This window comes from Lissotriton helveticus, chromosome 3_1, assembly GCF_964261635.1.
Source record: "Lissotriton helveticus chromosome 3_1, aLisHel1.1, whole genome shotgun sequence".
Classification (NCBI taxonomy): domain Eukaryota; kingdom Metazoa; phylum Chordata; class Amphibia; order Caudata; family Salamandridae; genus Lissotriton; species Lissotriton helveticus.
The window spans coordinates 1,099,395,240-1,099,413,432 of NC_136061.1; the positions used below are offsets into that span (position 1 = coordinate 1,099,395,240).

Below are 18,193 nucleotides of genomic sequence, written 5' to 3' on the forward strand. Positions count from 1 at the left end.
ATATACCAGAAGGGGGTGACCATAAATCTTATGTTATCTCCCTCATTAAGGACACGATACAGTTTGACGCCACGGAAGAGGATCTAAAAAGAGATATTCAGAGAAGACAGCCTGACAGAAAAAAAACAGGAAGATCCTAGTTAATTTTCTGACATTTTCCATTAAAGAGGAAATTTTAACAACGGCTCTCAAGCTGAAATCTTTGAAGTCAAGAGACTCTTCTTTCTCATTCGAGATTAGATCCGACCTCTGTCGCACGACCCTAGACAGACAGTGGGAGCTGGGGAAAAGAATGGACGATTTTAGGAAGCTGGGGGCAACAGTGCAGTTAAAGTTCCCTGCACAATTGAAAATCATGTTAAATAATAAAATGCATTTTATTAAAACACCCCAAGAAGCGGATGAGTTGCTAGGGAACTTAAAATCCTAAAAACCTTAATTTTTCTCTAGCTCTTTATGCACCCTATTGAGTATGTTTCTTTTAGTAGTCATCTAGTATTGCACTTTGATTCACAGTCATTGGTAGTAGCTTGTAGAAGAGTAAACGAGAAACTTAGTAAATGAGAAAGCTTAATTGTGCAGATTGCAATTGAATCACGGAGCAGTTTGAGTATAGCAGCAGTCAGGCAGAACCTGTTTTTTTCCTGAGAAATAAGGGTGGGGGTTCTCCAGGGAGGGAGGTGGGATGGGTTGTGTGGGGGGGACACACAGGTGTGGGAGCAGAAGGGTAAAAATAATCAAAAAAAGCATTCGCCTCACAATCCAGATAAAGTTCATCTTGGTTCACTTTTGGTTTGGTGTCGGAACAGGATAGGTTTGAGTATGTCTCAGAGTTTTAGTCCCATTATATATCTGCCATGAAAACTCTACAGTGTCTATCTTGGAACATTAATGGTCTACGAGTCAAAAGTAGGAGGGAGAGAATCCTACAATATTTAAAAGATTCACCAGCACAGATAATTATCTTCCAAGAAACCCACCTGGTAGAAAAGGAAATGGATGATATTTGTGGGAAGCATAGGTGGGTGGAACATTACGTCTGTTCAGACCAGACTGCTAACATCAGGGGTATGGCTATTATAATAAAAAAACAAGCCAATGCGTCTCTACAAGAAGTTAGAACTGACTTGAGTGGTAGGTGGGTGATAGTGAAGATTCTGGCAGAAAACGTCCCCCTGACAATTGTTGGGTATTACGATCCCAATCAGGACGATCCATCAAGGCTAAAAACCATTTTTTTAATCTCTTGGAGTTTCCGGATCCAACTGTTTTAGCGGGGGATTTTAATATTGTTCTGAATCCAAAATTGGATAAATCAACTAATTGCAGGGCAACAATCCCCTCAAAATCAAGAGCATTTTAAAAAATAATGATGAAGCAATATGATCTTAGTGACATATGGAGAGAGAGATCAGGATCACAGCTGGGGGTATCTTTCTACAATAAAAAATACAGACATAAGTCCCGAATAGATTATATCCTGATTAGCAACGATTTAAGGGACCGCACACAGAATATCGACTATTTAACACCTCACTTGTCAGACCATGCGGCTGTCTGGATTGACTTAAATCTAGCCAGTAGCCAACAACCAAGGGTATGGACGTTTGACCGCACACTCCTCCTAGACATGGCAGTCACGGGTTTTCTGATCCAAGAGGTGAAAGCCTTTTTAGAAATCAATTTAGGCTCATCAGACATAATGGTGGTATGGGACGCATTAAAATCCTTTCTGAGAGGCCTGATCACAAATAAAACTGTCTATAAAAATAGACAATACAGTCAAGAGATCACTTCTGTGGAGTCCCAAATGAAGCTATTGGAGGAAAAAATGTATCTGGTATCTGAGCAGGAACAAGACCCACAAGAGACAGTAATGGCAGAATTAGAGGCCTTAAAGGTTCGGTTGGAAAATACAATTCAAACGAGATTTTCCAATAGGTGGGAGGTGAGTAAGCTCGCCCACTTCGAATGCGGAGAGGGGGCGGGAAGGTTGTTAGCCTGGAAAACCAGAACTGACAGAGTCAAGAATCATATTAAAGAAATAGGAGATGAAGGCTCCAAGTTACTTACAAGTAAAGAGGAGGAGATGGGAGAGATATTTCACGCTTACTTCGAGGGGTTATATAAAGATGAAAGTGACTCTGATTTAAATTCTGTTCAAGGCTGGCTAAATTCTATCGAGCTACCTGCACTGAGTGTAACCCATCAGGAAAGTATGGAGGCTGGAATTTCACATCAAGAGGTAAGGAAGGCTCTTCTGGACAGTAGGAAGGGTAAGGCTGCAGGGCCGGATAGCCTTCCTGCGGAACTATATAAGGATTTGACCGAGGTAGTGACCCCAGTTTTGGCTGAGATTTTCAATAAAATCCTGTTAGAAGGAGCCCAACCTCCGGCTACTTCGAGGGAAGCAAATATCATCCTAATCCTTAAACCAGGTAAACCTTATATAAACTGCAGCTCATATAGGCCAATATCCTTGCTAAAATCCGACTACAAAATCTTTTCAAAAATCTTGTTGGATAGACTAGGGAACATAGCTGGGGAAGTGTTCCAATCTGACCAGAAGGGATTCATCAAGGGGCGAAATCTCCTTGATCTTACGCAGGATTTCATTGGCGCGATAGATTTTGCATCCACCTTTTCTCTACCCCTAGCAGCAATGACTTTGGATGCAACCAAAGCTTTTGATAGGGTGGAGTGGAAGTTTTTGGGGGCAGTTTTGGAAAAGTTAAAATTTAGGCCAAAATGTTGCCGCACTATCCGCCTTATCTATAGCGAACCATCTCCCAGACTGGTGCTAAATGGTAAAACCACCAGACCATTTAAAATTGAAAGGGGCACGAGACAAGGCTGCCCCCTCTCCCCCCTTATTTTTGACCTCTATATAGAGCCATTTTCTCAGCGACTTAGAGAGGAGCCAGCTATTACATCATTTAAGAGCGGTTCATGGGAGAGGAAAGTAGCTCTGTATGCCGATGACATCCTTATTTTGGCATCAGATCTGGATTCTTCTTTCCCTAGGGTGATTGAACTTGCTAGGGATTTTGTTCGGGTCTCTGGGTACGAGGTTAATGAAGATAAAACTGAGATAATGACTTGGAACTTGCCAGTGTCCCGATACCAAACCAAGAAAGAGCTACGTTACCTTGGAATAAGGATTGTTCCAGAGATAGACCAAATACCTAAAATTAGTTTCAACAAAATTTTGAAGGAATCTCAAGCCCATATGAAAATTTGGCAACATCTACCTCTGTCTATATTGAGCAGAGTAAATCTTATGAAGATGTCTATCTTGCCGAAAATCACGTTCCTGTTTAATACCATCCCTTTGAACTTTTGAGAAAGCATTATTCGATTGGGCATCTAAAGCTGTGAGAATATCATAGAAGAAGCTGAGGCGGAGGAGGGAGAAAGGTGGTCTGGCTCATCCGGATATTCAATATTATGCATGGTCCTTCCAGCTGACATATTCTAGAATGCTGCTAAAAAAACCCGATTCATCAGGTAGAGGTAAAATGGTCCTGGCCATGTTAGAACAACTGGGGCTTCCTCGAGAAGGTTTTATGTTTAAATATGGGGACACATTTTTTTTTAAGAAAGTCAGACTGAAGGTCCTAAGTGGTATGGCCCAAAATTGGGCAAAGATAAAACAATTGATATGCCGTGAATAATTTTCGAGGCTTGCTCCTATTTGGGAAAGCCCGGGAACCCCTAGCTGCTTAAAAGATAAACTGACAGCCCCTTTAAAAACATCCTGAGTAGTAGTATGGGGGGGACCTTGCGGTCGGTGGATCGCTTCTGCCATGGGTAACTCTAAATGATAAGCTGGAGGGCGGTCTGTCAAGGTTTAAATACCTGCAGCTATTGAGCTGGTCTCAGAATTTGAAGATCCCATTAGTGCAAGGGAACCCCCTGGAAGACCATCTAGTTAACAAACCAGTAGGGAAGAAAGAAATATCCTTCTACTATTGGGCTATTGAAGAGGCTATTGATGGCGATTTTAAGCTGGCCGAGCAATTATGGGGGAGGCTATTCCGGATGTTGATTGGGAGTCCCTTTGGCTGTCTTCATACAACACCCTTTCTTTGACCCTAAAGCCAGCGTGGTTGAGGAGAAACCACTATTTTACAACACATAGGGCTTACTTCTCCCCGGCAAGGCTCTCTAAAATGTCAAAAGGCCCCCCGGCCAAGTGTAAGTAATGCAACCTGGAAAGCGCTCCGGATATACACATGTTCTGGGCTTGTCCTTCATTGGAGGAAATATGGAGCAAAATTGAAGTCTCTCTAACATTAATCCTGGGGTACACGATACATATCTCCCTTGAAACTATTATTTTTGGCATCTGGAGGGATAGATATCATTGGCCAGGGTAGAGACTTCTTATTCTTTGCAATGCTTTTGGCCAGACGTGAAATTTGTAAAAGATGGGCTGAAGTAATATCTCCCACACATTCAGAGTAGTTGTCTTCTTTATATAAAACTTCTAAAATGGATTTGATTTGGTTGAAAAATTCAAAGAAAAAGATCATCTGGAAAAAACAATTAAATTGGACAGCAGTCTGATTGTGTGGCCCTTTTTTTTTTGTATCCTATGATTAAGTCTCAATGAAGCTCTCAGGCAGTGTCTTAGGGGCCGATTATGATGGCGGACAGACCTGAGTCCGTCCGCCACCATAGAGAAGGAGGGTCCGTCCGCACGGGCAGCGGCGGTCCCTCCATGCAAATTAGGATGTGACCGCCACCCTGGCGGTCACATCCTGTATTTTTATCATAGCGGCGGGTGCGCCGCAATGATAAAAAAGCAAGTTGTGCATTTGCATGCACAAAGCGAGGTGCCTGCCACGGCAGGCACCGCGAGGTGCCTGCCGCTTAGTGCAGGCAAATGCAGGGGGGTACCATAGGTACCCCCCATGTGCACCCTACACCCCTGGGGGCCCGCAACGGGCCCCCAAACACAAATCCGTATGCCTTTACACGGCGGAAATGCCGCCGTGTAAAGGCATCTTTCCGCACTCATCCTAATATGGCTGGCGGTGTCTGATAGACACCGCCAGCCATGTTAATGCTTTTCCGCCGCGGGCGGAATCCGCCCGCGGCGGAAAAGCGGCGGACAGATAGTGAGACCCACCAGCCATCCTAATGTGGCGGTGGGTCTTGCAAGGCTCCCCGGCGGATTTCCCGCATCCACCGGGCCGGCGGAAGCCACAGCCGGCCCGGTGGATGCGGGAAATCCGCTATTGTAATCGGCCCCTAAGTTTGTGACGACCAGTGACACTAGCCCCCGGTTTAGCCCTGAAGAGAGCACAACCACCCTTCTCTGCAACAATGAGAGGGCAGCAACTAGGATGAAGTGGGTATGTTGCTGGTAGTGCTGAGGGGCAAGATCGAATTCTTGGGCCTACCTCTCTTTCTGGAGTAATAGCGGCAGCCTATGGATTTCATGTTAGCTGTGGCTGGAGGCGAATGAGGAAAAAAAAAAGGATAAAACCAAACCGAGTTGGCCGTTTCCCTCACAGGGATGTGTGCAGCCCCCTCACTGTTATCGCGTCCTGCACTGCAGGAGTCTAGGGCCAATTTTATCGCGCCTCCAGGTGCGTTGTGCGGCGTCACAGGTGGCGACAGAGTGAGGGGTTTCTGTTGAGTTTCTGTTGAGTAATAATTAATTTACACAAAATATATTGCTCATGTTTGTCTTATAACAGGTCTTCCATATTGAGAAGGTACTCATGAAAAGAACATGGGATGAAGCTGAAGAATTTTGTCAAGGTTATGGAGCTCACCTTGCAAGCTTTTCCAGTGGTGATGAAGAAATATTCCTCGATAAACTTTTGAGTACAATGTTTTCCCCGTAAGTGATTTTAAAGTAATTTCCACTGTGTTTGCATATAAACACACACATGTAAATCTATTCGCCAAAGTTTGAGGAATCTAGGACACATTTACCCATGTTTCATTTTGTGATTTCCTAATAGTGAATTTTTGCGATTCGCAATTAGGGAAGCGCAAATATCTATGTATTAATGTGCCTTTGACACATGTAGTGATTCCTAATGGGGTTGCAATTGACCTACCTCATTAAAATTTAGGAGGTAAGTCACAATTTACGACTCATTGGGAATCGCTAAAAATAAAGGGATGGTGGCCTGCTGGGACAGCAGACCACCATGTCTTTGTTTGCTTTTAAACAAAGCAGCATTTTGTTTGTGTTTTTTTCCCAGGATGCATTTTAAAAGAATAATAAAATGTTTCAGTTTCATTTTTTATGAGTAGGCATTGGTCCGTTTGACCAGTGCCTTCTCTAAAAAAACGCTTTTGGATGCATTCACCAAAGGGAATGCGAATGGGTTACTTAAAGTAGGTGGCAAAATGCAAATCTTTTGCATTGCATTCGCGAAACAGTCATACATAGCACTGCAAGTCGCTATTAGGAAGGCACGCCCTTAATACACCCCTTCCTAATACCGAATTGCTAACCCATTTTGGGATTCAGTAATTGGTTACAGATTTGCAAAATGGGTTTGGAACACAGGAAAAGACATTTTTCCAGTCTCAAACGGCCCGATTCTGTGAATCATGCCATTTGCGACTGGGGAAAACCTACGTACATGTGGCCCCGAATGTTCGTTTTTGCTGTCTGCTATTCTTATTATATGGCAAACTGTTTTCAGAGGTTTCCTGGTGGGACCCCAAACAGCATAAAATAAAGGATTTTAGAAGAATAAGTGTGGGATCACTAACATTTGTATCCTCTTTTTGTTACCAATTACCATCCCAACTAGTTGCCAACTCTTCTTTTCCTTCTCTATTAATTGTTCTTTCTGTCATCAATTCCTTTTGGAAAATTCTGCTTTAAAATGCATCTTAAAGGCTGCTCTTGGATGGATTTTACTAAGTGAACTCTTTCAACTGCATTGTCTTTAATGAAAATCAGATCTCAATGTCTAGCTTTAAACGATCAGCTACTCAAGTCCGGGTCTGTCTATCAGAACTTCTTAAAGGTTCTCGAAGTCATTCCAAATTTAAATTGGGTCCAGGCTCATGGGCCCTTTATTAATGGTCCAATATTCTCTCATAGGTTCTCTCATGAGCTGAGGGCTTGGGGGTCAACAAGCAGAGCCCTGTTAAGTGTCCACTTCTGTATATCTCGCCCCACTCCTGATTTCAAAGATAATGTGAAAGCACTCAGATCTTCTCAGATTTACCAGGGCTCTACCATATTCATGTGATTCTCTTCTTGGTATCATACCACATTGTGCTCTTGCAGTAATGACTTAAAAGCCCTACTAATGGCTTTCTTTTGACTAGTCTTGATGGACATATACCAATGGTGTGTAGGGTCAATGGCAACACAATTTAATCATTCTTCTTAGGTGTTCTCTTACCTTTACAGGTGATATTAAAATAATGTGCAGGTCTGGCTTAGGTTTCTCAGTTTCCCATACCTTGGTTACTAGATAATTCTGGGTGCAATACATTTCAATGTTATGTGCCCCCCCCTCCCCCGCCCGCATGGTATGCAGACTTGGCAAAGAAATTCCAAGAAATTGAACCCTTTCATGAGATAAAACAATTACACAGAGAAAACAATTAACATTCTGTACATTTTTAATTGTCATTAAAAAGTTCTAAAATGATTGAAATTAAAATGTGATTATCAATAAGCAATGAACAGTAAACATCAATCAACGATCAGTAACCATGCAGAAGCAGGAGTAAAGTTATGTTCTAAGCTTTGCTAAGTTTACTGAATGAACACTGTTGTGATTATTTAACGAAGCTATGTTTGACATCTATTTTAATCAACCTGACTCCTTTCAAGCCTAGTATTCTCTTCACTTGATCTAACTGATGGCTATTTGTTTATAATACTATTTGAAAATCTCAAAATCAGTCTATCTGCCTCTTCAAAGAAATGAGAGAAATTAACTTGCCCATTCTTCTACAATTTTTTTTCATGTTCACAGTCTAAGTCAAATTTGCAGTGGCCATTATTTCTTGAAATTTCGAATAATTGTTTGCCACTTTCCTTCTTCAGATTCTGTGATGTCCAGCCTGTTTAAAAATATAAGTCCGCTTGATCTTGTTTTTAGTACATTTGCCAAATCTGCTTTGTTGGATCATGGGCTCAGGATTTTGAGGCTCAAATATAAAGTACGTAGGTATGCATTTATGGACAAAGTGGTTAAGTATAGAGCACAGATTTGGTTAGTGAGGCAATGACAGTGCACAGTTGTGTGAAGGGTGGACAATTAGAGTGGCATGTCTCAGGAGTGTATAAGCTCAATCAATGTGTTTGGATGAAGGGTTCTTAGAGAAATGGCCCTTCAGTGGGTATTGGAAACCTGATGTTCAGGGAACGTTAAACCAGATTCCAGGAATTAAAAATTGTAAATGATTTCTCCCAGTGCTTTCTTTATTTGAATAGTTTATTTTCAAACCTGGTGTTTGGTTAGTTATTGGTTGCCATCTTAGCTGACACCTAGGACTGCTGTGTCCAATCCTCTACATTTTACCGCACCCTGGCGGACATCCCGCCTCTATGAATGTTGATGCAAAACAGAGATTCCCATGACCCAGAAGGCAGGTGATGACATTGTATCTGCTCACACTAGTCAAGAAACCACAGAGAGGACCTGTGGAAGAGGTGTGGCTCTGCGGCTAGGGCGACCGACACCTGACGTTGGGGATCTGGCAGGGGTCTGCCCAGCACCATGTGACTCTGGGCATTAGCTCGCTTAATCTTCCCAACGGCCCCCAGCGCCTGGATACCCTAATGGGGTGAGCCGTGCGCTATATAAGTACTGGATTTACATTTACATTTCCTCCTCAAGTAACTGCTTGTGTTCACAAAGGAAACAGTAGCAGCATATTGACACCTTACCTGTGTGATGTGAGTTAGATGGTGTCTATATCCAAACAACTCATCATCAGACCAGTGTGCCATCAATACCAAGATGATGCTGTTGTAGTAGTTGTCTGGCAACCCTTATTTGAGTAGGTATAGTGTTGGCAGAGACCGACGGAATCCATAGTACTCTAGGATTGGCAGTGCATGATGCCCACCTCCAATGGGTCATGAAATTTCAGCAGATGCAATTACTAATGTAGATCTTAAGCACCGGGGCATGTTTTATTGGTTGAGTACCCCAATCATTAATATAGTGAATAGGTATTCACTTCCACCTCTTGGACAAGGACAGAAAGGTAAATATACAAGTTCCCTTGATTTAGGTGTGTAGGGCTAGAATCTCCAATTCCACACAGCATCATGAAACCTAAATCTGAAGATTATGAGTTATGTCAAATGGAATGGAAATTTACTAATGGACCAGGGAAAACCAAGTCCAATTCTACCAGGTTCTATATGTTTGAGCAGCTAATCGTGGCACAGAAACACCAGGTTACTCAGAATGGCTGGCAGCACTACTCATCCCTCAGCCCTCACAGGGATACTGCTCCGGGCAACTTGTTACAAGAGCCTTAGTTGAATGCATGTTCAGGGCGATTTGTGGGTGGCTCAATGTGTTGGGTGAGTGATCCAGAAGTGCACAGGAAACATGTTTGTTATCTATGTCTTCACATTTCTGTTGTCTCATGTGGCGTCCTGTATTACAGCATTATACCATGGGGCATTTTCAGTAAAACTAATATATAGATTACAAACCAACTGGATAATAAGACCTGTAACTGCTGAAATATGCAAGAGGGCAAGTGATAGCCTTCTTTATGGCAAGTGCATGCGATCAATGGCCCAAAGTCTCTCTTGGCTTGTCATATTCCCTATGATATTCATTAAACTTAACGTGGTACGCAATATGGAGTTTGAAGGTGCACTTGGCTTATTGTTTTTGCATGATGAATGCTTGTCAAATGCCAGGCAGTATGCCTCACTGACTCTCTGAAGTTAACCTGTGGCATAGCATCTGAGCACAACTAGAACCTCTCTCTTTTATCTAAAGGTCCCATGTGCTTTCTTTTGGGTATTGATATCATAATTTGTCATGTGTAGTGAGCGCATAATGAGGTCCTTAGTTAGTCGAATTGTCTGTAGACATGACTGATGAGTGAGTCATTGCTGTGACCACATTTGTTGAAATGTGTTTTCTCCTTTTTTCCTCCTCCTGATTTTGCTGTGTTTCAGCTGTTAGAACATGCAGTAAGAGAAATATTTTTTGTGATCCATTTCCGAAAGTTATGATGTGCAGCCTGTTTTGAAGCCTATCTCTTTGTACATTATATTATTTTCATCACAGGACCGACAGAAGAAGATTCTGGATAGGTTTAAACAGAAGAAACCCCTTATCTGGAGGATCATGGGAGTGGTCAGATGGAACACCTGTAAGTGTTTTCTTTGTTGCAATACAAACATATTAAACAACACATACCAGGGGCTTTCATTGACATGCATATTGCTACTTAGGATTGTCTCTTAATTGCCAAGTCGTTCTGAAAGAACTAAAAAGCTGTTAGTGTCTGTTAGAAGAAGAATGACAGTGCTTCATGAAAAATACAGACTTAAACTGGTTGGGCATGTATACCTTAAAGATTTGATGAAGTTGGTAAGAGGGTTCAATATATATTCACAGGTTTACAGTGATCCAGATCTACAATGCGATGCAGTGAAAATAGAAATAAAAACAGCATAATCTGTTCAACTCATGTTATGCTTCGCTAAGTTTCTTCAAAAGGGATGTATTTCGGGCAGCAATATGCACTATAAATGTCAGTACATCTCTGTTGCTTTCAGTGAGTGGCAGGAGAATAAGTATGAACAACTATGATCATAATACTGATGTGGTTATTCTGATGACTATGAACAGCAACAGAGAAGAGGAACTGGGGAGAGAATGAATAGTGATGGCAGGTACTTCAGCGGATTGGCTAGTGCAAAGCAAGGAAGGAATGGAGCCTTATATGGAGGGACAGAGAGACAAATTGGGAAGCAAGGGAATGAAAGGATAGGGGGTGGGTGAAAAGGGCAGTTATCATAGACCACAAGACTAACTGCTGTTGACAGGAGAATAAGAGGCGTTACGGAAAGTGAAACAAATGCAGACATTTCTAGAAGGCATCCATATGAAGAGTGTGCCATGCTTAAGGATCATCAAGCCGTTCAATGCTGCCTAGGTCTTAATCCACCTTTTTACGATTTACTGCAAAGCTTGTTATTTCATTTAATATGGGACCGAGGTCATGAGGACCTGATTAATGACCCAGTAAGCTCTCATAGGCTCCTTTATGAGCTGAGTGATTAGAAATTGAAGAGACTAGGGGTCAGATGTAGGAGCCCAAATACCGGTCGATACCGGCCGATTTCGGCCGTTACCGACCGGTATTTAGGATTTGGCATGTAGGGGGCATCTCATTTACAGAATCGGTAAATTTACCGATTCGGTAAATATACAGAATCGGTAAAATACCGAATCGGTAAATTTACAGATTCTGTAAATGAGATGTAGGTTGCACTTCAAAGAGTGCCACAGGCCCTTAAGAGTCGGTATTTTACCACCCAATCCTATTGGGTGGTAAAATACCGAATTCAGGTGTGCATGCACATCTGTGCATGCACACCTGTGCAATGTGACACACAGACATGCCCTTAGGGCATGTATGTGTGCCACATGTTACACGTGCCTGTACTTGGGGTGCTAGAGGGTGTCAAAGTGACACCCCCTTCACCCTTGCAGGATTCGGTATTTACCGAATCGGTAAATACCGAATCAGTATTGCCCATTGATTCCTATGGGCTTCAAGGCCCATAGGAATCAATGGGCAATACCGAATCGGTATTTACCGATTCGGTAAATACCGATTTTTACAGATTCGGTAATTCAAAAAAGAAATTTACCTACATCTCCCTCCTTCTAATTTACCGATTCATAAATACCGAATCGGTAAAATTCGGTATTTAAGAATCGGTAAATTAGAATTACCTACATCTGGCCCCATATCTATGGAGAGTTCACCTTGGAGGGTTTATGAATAGCCTTCCCATGTTACTGATTTCCATGTTAATAGTACTCAGATCTTGTCAGATTCTCTTCTAATGTGCTTCTAATATTGTCAATAAAAGACATTATTGCAGCAGGGAAATGTATAGTGTTCTTTCAGTTGGTACAAAGGGGTGTAGTGGGAGAATGTATTGAAGAAAAAAGAATGAGATTTTGTGAGCACTCAGTCAATATTGGCACCTAAATATCAACCTTCCTCATTTTACTACTTTAGTCTGCAAAAACGTGCAGCGAAGACTGTTGTCTTATTCTTGTGCCAATTAATTAGAAGAGTACATATTTACTTTGGATTCTAGCTTGGTTGTGGTTTGATGAAGAATTTAGATCAGATTGTGGAGGACTCCTTCAAGTCACGGGTGTTGGTTATGGAGTTGTGGACCTAGAGCATTGCTATGACTTACCTAGTGTTTTCGCTACACATCAGTGCTCTTTCTCTTCTGCAGCTATCTTTGTTTGGCTGGGATGGGAATTAGTGGATGATTTTATTGAAAATATGTGGTGGCTCACCTGCCTCACTCAGACACTAACAAAATAGCAAAGGAGGTCAGTTGATTCAGGGATTACATAAAATTGTCCTAGGGTAATATCAAATTTCATTTCAATAGGCCACCTTGACAGACCTGGAATTCTCAGTTGTTGGGAAGTGATGTGGGGGGAGATGTTCATGGATAAAGTTATGTCAGTAAGATGTTCAGAATAATAATACTTGCTTGAAAAAATGATAGTAAGAAGATACTTTCAAGCTCAAGGCAAGTTCTGACTACATGCTTCATTACTTGTATGAGGTTCTGTTCATAGATAATGACAGTGTAGGAGTATGGGGTAGGCTTCTGGTACTAGATGTGGCATTTCAGTGTGTCACTGATGCCCTTAAAACAGGAGTACTTGCTGACTGTCTGACCCTTCTGGGGACCAAACTCAGATTATTATTTGACATTATCTAACTTATCTATTCCCCATATTGTGGGGCATAGATGAGTGGGTGGCTGTGGAAGAAAATAAATGAGAAGGTTGCAGGTCAAGTAACAAGAGTGAGGCATCCAGAGCCCCAGAGCAGTACACGTTTAAGGCATTTAGGGATTTATGACATTTTTAGCAGCTTGGAAACAAGAAATGATGTGTACAACAGGATCGAAAAGAAGTGGCAGCTGGACTACTGTTTGCAATGCTGTTAAGAGACATATAACAGGTGGTGCAGCACTTCTATTGTTCTAGTACTCAATATTTTTGGATAGGTACAGCAACTGAAAGAACTCGTCCCTGTAGAGGGAACTGGGCAATTCAGCTGCTGTGCTGGTGTAACTACAGATGAGATGTAAGGGTTAAAAGTGCTGATCATGAAAAACATGTGGGAAAAGAGAGATGCAAATGTACATTTTATGGCCACCTTTGGATTCATAGAAATGTGGGTATGTGAATATTTCGTTGAGAAGTGGGCAAATGTCCAAGCTGAGAATCTGCGATTATGGAGGCATCTTGGTTAGCTTTATCAGGACACTTCTGTTGTGTAGTCTGTAAACTCTCGAAACAGATGAGGTACACAAATGCCCCTGCTTGTATCACTGTAGGGCTTTTCATGAATGTATGCAATTTATTTAAAACAAGAAGTTCCCATTGGATATTTTAAAAACATCTATTTAAAAATGGGGTCTTAGAGATCGATCTGCTGGTGGTCTTGGATACCCCACGTTTTGGATGGAAAAAGCCAAAGAACATACTCAAGAGAACTCCTCTGTCTTGGTCAATCTTTACAAATTCTTAGAATGTCAGTTTCTTTTGGTGCTCTCCATTTCTTGTTGAAGGGATGCCTTACCTTTTAAAGAAGTCATTGCGGGCCAGCAAGCCAGAGATGCTGAATCATATCCCAGAAATGAGAAATATCACATATTAATTTTTATACATGTGCCGCTAGCTGTAGCATCACATATACTAAATTGGAATTTTTGTAAAATTGTAAAATAATAATTAATAGCAGGTAAAACCTATAATAAATTAAACAAAGTTTAAGAACAGACTAGACTGTGCCTGATAAGCTTACTATTAGACTGCCTTTAGACTCCTCACTCAGTGAACCCACCAACTCAGTAATACCAATCTTCTTTTGAGTTAGCAAAGTGGGGTGCCACAAGTTTAATATGAAAGTAATCAACCACAATTCAGTGTATTTTATGCTCTTCCTGTGCTTAATATGCAAAAGAATGAGTGCCAGTGTCCAGGGCCCTATTTAGAAGCCTGCATTTGGCACAATTAAATGTTGATGCACAGAATACCAAGGCTGCATAGTCCTAACTCCACCTCATGCCTCTTTCATCCGCTGCCAGACATTCCTTGCACCTTTATCACGCTACAGCAGGTTCCTACCTTCTCCCTTTGTCACGGTTTCTCTGTCTTTCTATTCCACCATCTTTGTGATTTGTGTGTTTATCCCTCTCTGGCTCTCTGTAAATGTCTGATGTGGAAAAATAAGTGCTAGTCCCCAAAAATAAGAGCTGGTTACCCCTCATTTTCAACCACCATCTCAAATTAAGCACTGGCACTTTCTGTAATGAACAATCCCACAAATTAGATGGTTACCCTAAAATCATAAGACAGAGCTATAGACAATTCAGCTTGTGCTCCTTACTGTGAATAAAGTGACTGGCATAGGCACAAAGGCACCAGCACCACTACTGCATGCTCATTCAAAATAGACAGTCAAAGGAACATAGATCAGCAATTGGCAAGAAACTAGTTACTGTCAGTTGACTAGTTTCAATAATAAGTTCCTAGTAGCAAAACTACGAAGACTCTGGCCAGCCTTAGATAGCAAGATCTGAACCCCAATATCTTCCCTCTCTTGGGTAAATTTAATGTAACCTAGTGGTATGGTCCAGTGATAAGCCGGTACTGGGTTCCTTCTTTAGACCGAATGTAAGGAGAAAAAATTATTAATCACTCTGTGTGTTTGTGTATGCATGTGCACGCTTGCGTGTGTGTGTGAGGGTGTGGGTGTGTGTTTTTGTTCTACTCTTGAATGTGCCCTCCAATAGAGCATGACAAACAACTTATTATTAAATTTTTTGAGCATTAGTACTCCTATGGTGCTTCTCAGCCCTTAGCCTTGAAGTAAGCCTAGATGAGATAAATGAAAGCTGTGATCCTTTAAGGAGGCTCGGATATGAGTAAAATCTGGCATTGGTCTGCATGCACCTAGTACAGGATAGGACGTAGATTGAGATTAGAATATTAGATATTTCAGTTTGGGACCCTCAGGAAGGTACTAAGAGTGACTGCTTTATGGTGTAGTGAACGTCTGAAAATTTCATTTGAGCAGTCTTTAGCAGCCCGAATTTAGCTGGGAGGTAGAGTATGGTTTATATACACCAGTGCTTAATTTGTAAAATATGAAGTGCAGGTGCTCAAATTTTTTGGGGAGGCCACACCCACTTCCCTCGTCTCCACCCACTTACTCTAGTTGCTCCAACCACATCCTAAATTGGCACTGCTAACTACTTGGGAGGTAATTTTCTTCTCTGGATTATGGCCCAGGAGGCCCAGGCTACTCCCTGCACCTTTACTCTCCATCACGTCTTCACCCTTCTATGTTTGCAGATTATTATAGCGGATTACATGAGCACCAGTTACGTTACCCTAGGGCACATTCATTTGCTAGATAGGCACCGGCGGATGACGTGATTTGCCCAGAATCACAGGCTTTTGAGCCGAGACTCGAAGCTGGACCTGGAGGATAGGGAAAGGGAGAGCGGGTGAGGGTGATGAAGGTAAGGAAGGGTTGTCAGTAAATCGGAGTGGTTGGGGGTGTAAATCAGGACAGACAAAAAAGCGTTCACCCAAAAAAGGTCCAGTTACTTCAAAAAGAAGATCAGATTTTGGGCAGATAGCAGGTTTACATAATAATTGTTTAACGATTACACCATCTTGACAAAGAGAGCGAGGGTGACAGTGGTAAAGAGAAAACATCTGCCACCCACTTCCCTACAACTGTACAGAGGGAACATATTAATTACTAATGACTGCCTAAAAATGGCAGCAGGCAGTTGTTTAGAAAACAGTTGCATAAATAAGCAAGTCCGTGCTTAAAATATGATAAAAAACACAAAAGGCGTGTGCTGTGGGAGGACTACCGATATAAGATATTTGGTAAAAATTGGTGAGGTCTAATAATCTGAATTTATTGACTGGTTGACCGCAGTTAAGGATGTATATTTAGAGATGCAGCTTATGAATTGTCTAATTTTTTGTTGAAATTTCTGTTACTATAAAAAGTATTCAAATGAGCTGCACAGTTACTTGTACTAAATATGTTGTTAGTGATAAACACGCACTTGAATTGAAGGACAGTCGTTGCATCCAAAAAATGAATATCTATTTCTTGCTGTAAAAAAAACACTATCGTTTTTCCACCGGATGAAAGGAAGTACCTGCAAGCATGTCTGTATGTAATAACCTGCTGAGGGAGTGCACTAATGTAAAAAAAAAAAATGTAAACCAAATTAAAGTCTGTCTTAAAAAGGAAACCTTAGGTAGAGAACGATATTTTTGCTTTTTGTACAAATAACCCACAGCGAGCAGTAATGTAATTATTGTTGGGGTGCACATTGAAAGAGGTCAGAATTGGCAATATACTGTGGTGAGGGTATTTAGTGCTATACAACTAATATAGGACGATGTCGTGTGAGGAATACATTTCTTGATGGTTGATTATCTCAGGCGTGTGCTTTTAACGCAGATGTAAGGTGAGAGCGGCAAATGAGAACACGGCAGCCTGCAATGCATGAGGTTTACAGACTTAAAGCATATACAATTAACTGCATTTTAAATAAGTGCTTACCTGCAGCATTTTGAAAGCAGCTGGGTGTCTGGGAGTTATGCAAACCACGGGTGGTTGGGCTCTACAGCCCTCCAGGGTACTGACCATTTGTATAGCATACAGAAGAGGCTGCAGTCTTACAAGCTAAATAGGATTCCTTTATTACGATTAGCGGGATGAAGTGCTGTGTCAGCCCTGCCGGATTTCTAATTTGAGATAAGTGTGTTGGTGACATAATTTACCAAACAACAGATGTTTTGCTGGCACAGGCTGGAGCCATTATTTATTCTTTAAATGCAATCATCCTTGATGTACATAGCCCTTCGTGCTCTGCATCCTTTGCTCATTCTAGTTCCCACACAGTTCCAAAAACAGAACCCCAACCCAGCAGAAGTCAAATACGTAACTCTCTAAGAAGACATTTTTAAATTATAAACACGCTAAATATTCCAGGCTCTAAAATATGATTAAATCCGATTTGCCTGCTATGTGTTGTAAATCGCATGGCCATTTGTTAGGCAGAAGTAAACATATCACACCCAACATGACCAGAAATTAAATCTATTGGAAAGTTCACATTACCTTCCCAAGAGGTTCAGGAGGAGCAAGTCAGGAGCCACAGTATTATTTCTTTTCAAACGTTCCCTTCAGTAAAAATGCCCGCCTTTTGCTGCTAGTCGGGTGACCTCAGGTCAGGACCATGGCAGGGGCAGGAAACGGAAACAGAGAGGCGGCGGAAGTTAGAGCTGGGGGAAGGTGCCTGTTTGAGAAGAAGGCTGATTTATCCTGGAGGCTGAGCTGCGTTGTGTTTTTTTTAAGACAGGAGGTACGTGATTACAGCCTGGGAGAAGAACGATCTGCTCCATTGTATGCTCTCTGTCTCGGGCAGTTCCTCCCCAGGGAGGCGGAATGTGCCTCTTAACAAGGCATGCATCAAAGAGCCATTCAATGTGAAATATTTTATGACGTAGACCCGGCCCTGAGAAATATGTGCCGGTGCTAAGCACCGGAAAGCACCGGCACAAATTAAGCCCTGATATACACTAGAAATCCTTCTGTTTCTGAGGGATTGTGCACTGAAGCAGAAGATTTAGTCAGAATTCAAGCCTCTTAGTGACTTAGATTTTGCAAAGATTATCCCAACCATTAAACCAAACATTCATTACAACGATCCTCTACCCCCAAATTGTTGGTCTATAATAAACCATCTACTCATCCCTTCATGGACAAGGATTATTAATGCATGCATCGCTATCACAAGCCTAAAAACCGGACTGCCTAAAAACAGGGCAAGTCACTCCAATCCTTAAAAAATTAACAGAGACTCCTTCAGACCTGAACAACTTCAGACCAGTAACAAACATTC

At 41.8% G+C, this 18,193-nt stretch overlaps 1 protein-coding gene across 1 annotated transcript in view; it reads left to right on the top strand.

Moving 5' to 3' along the window:
* Nucleotides 1-18,193, top strand: part of PLA2R1 (phospholipase A2 receptor 1) — a 974,624-nt gene that overhangs the window by 711,983 nt on the left and 244,448 nt on the right. Inside the window, exons 13-14 of the mRNA XM_078681678.1 lie at nucleotides 5,709-5,854; nucleotides 10,260-10,344. Of these exons, the coding sequence (XP_078537804.1) occupies nucleotides 5,709-5,854; nucleotides 10,260-10,344 (231 nt within the window). The remainder of the gene's footprint in view (nucleotides 1-5,708; nucleotides 5,855-10,259; nucleotides 10,345-18,193) is intronic.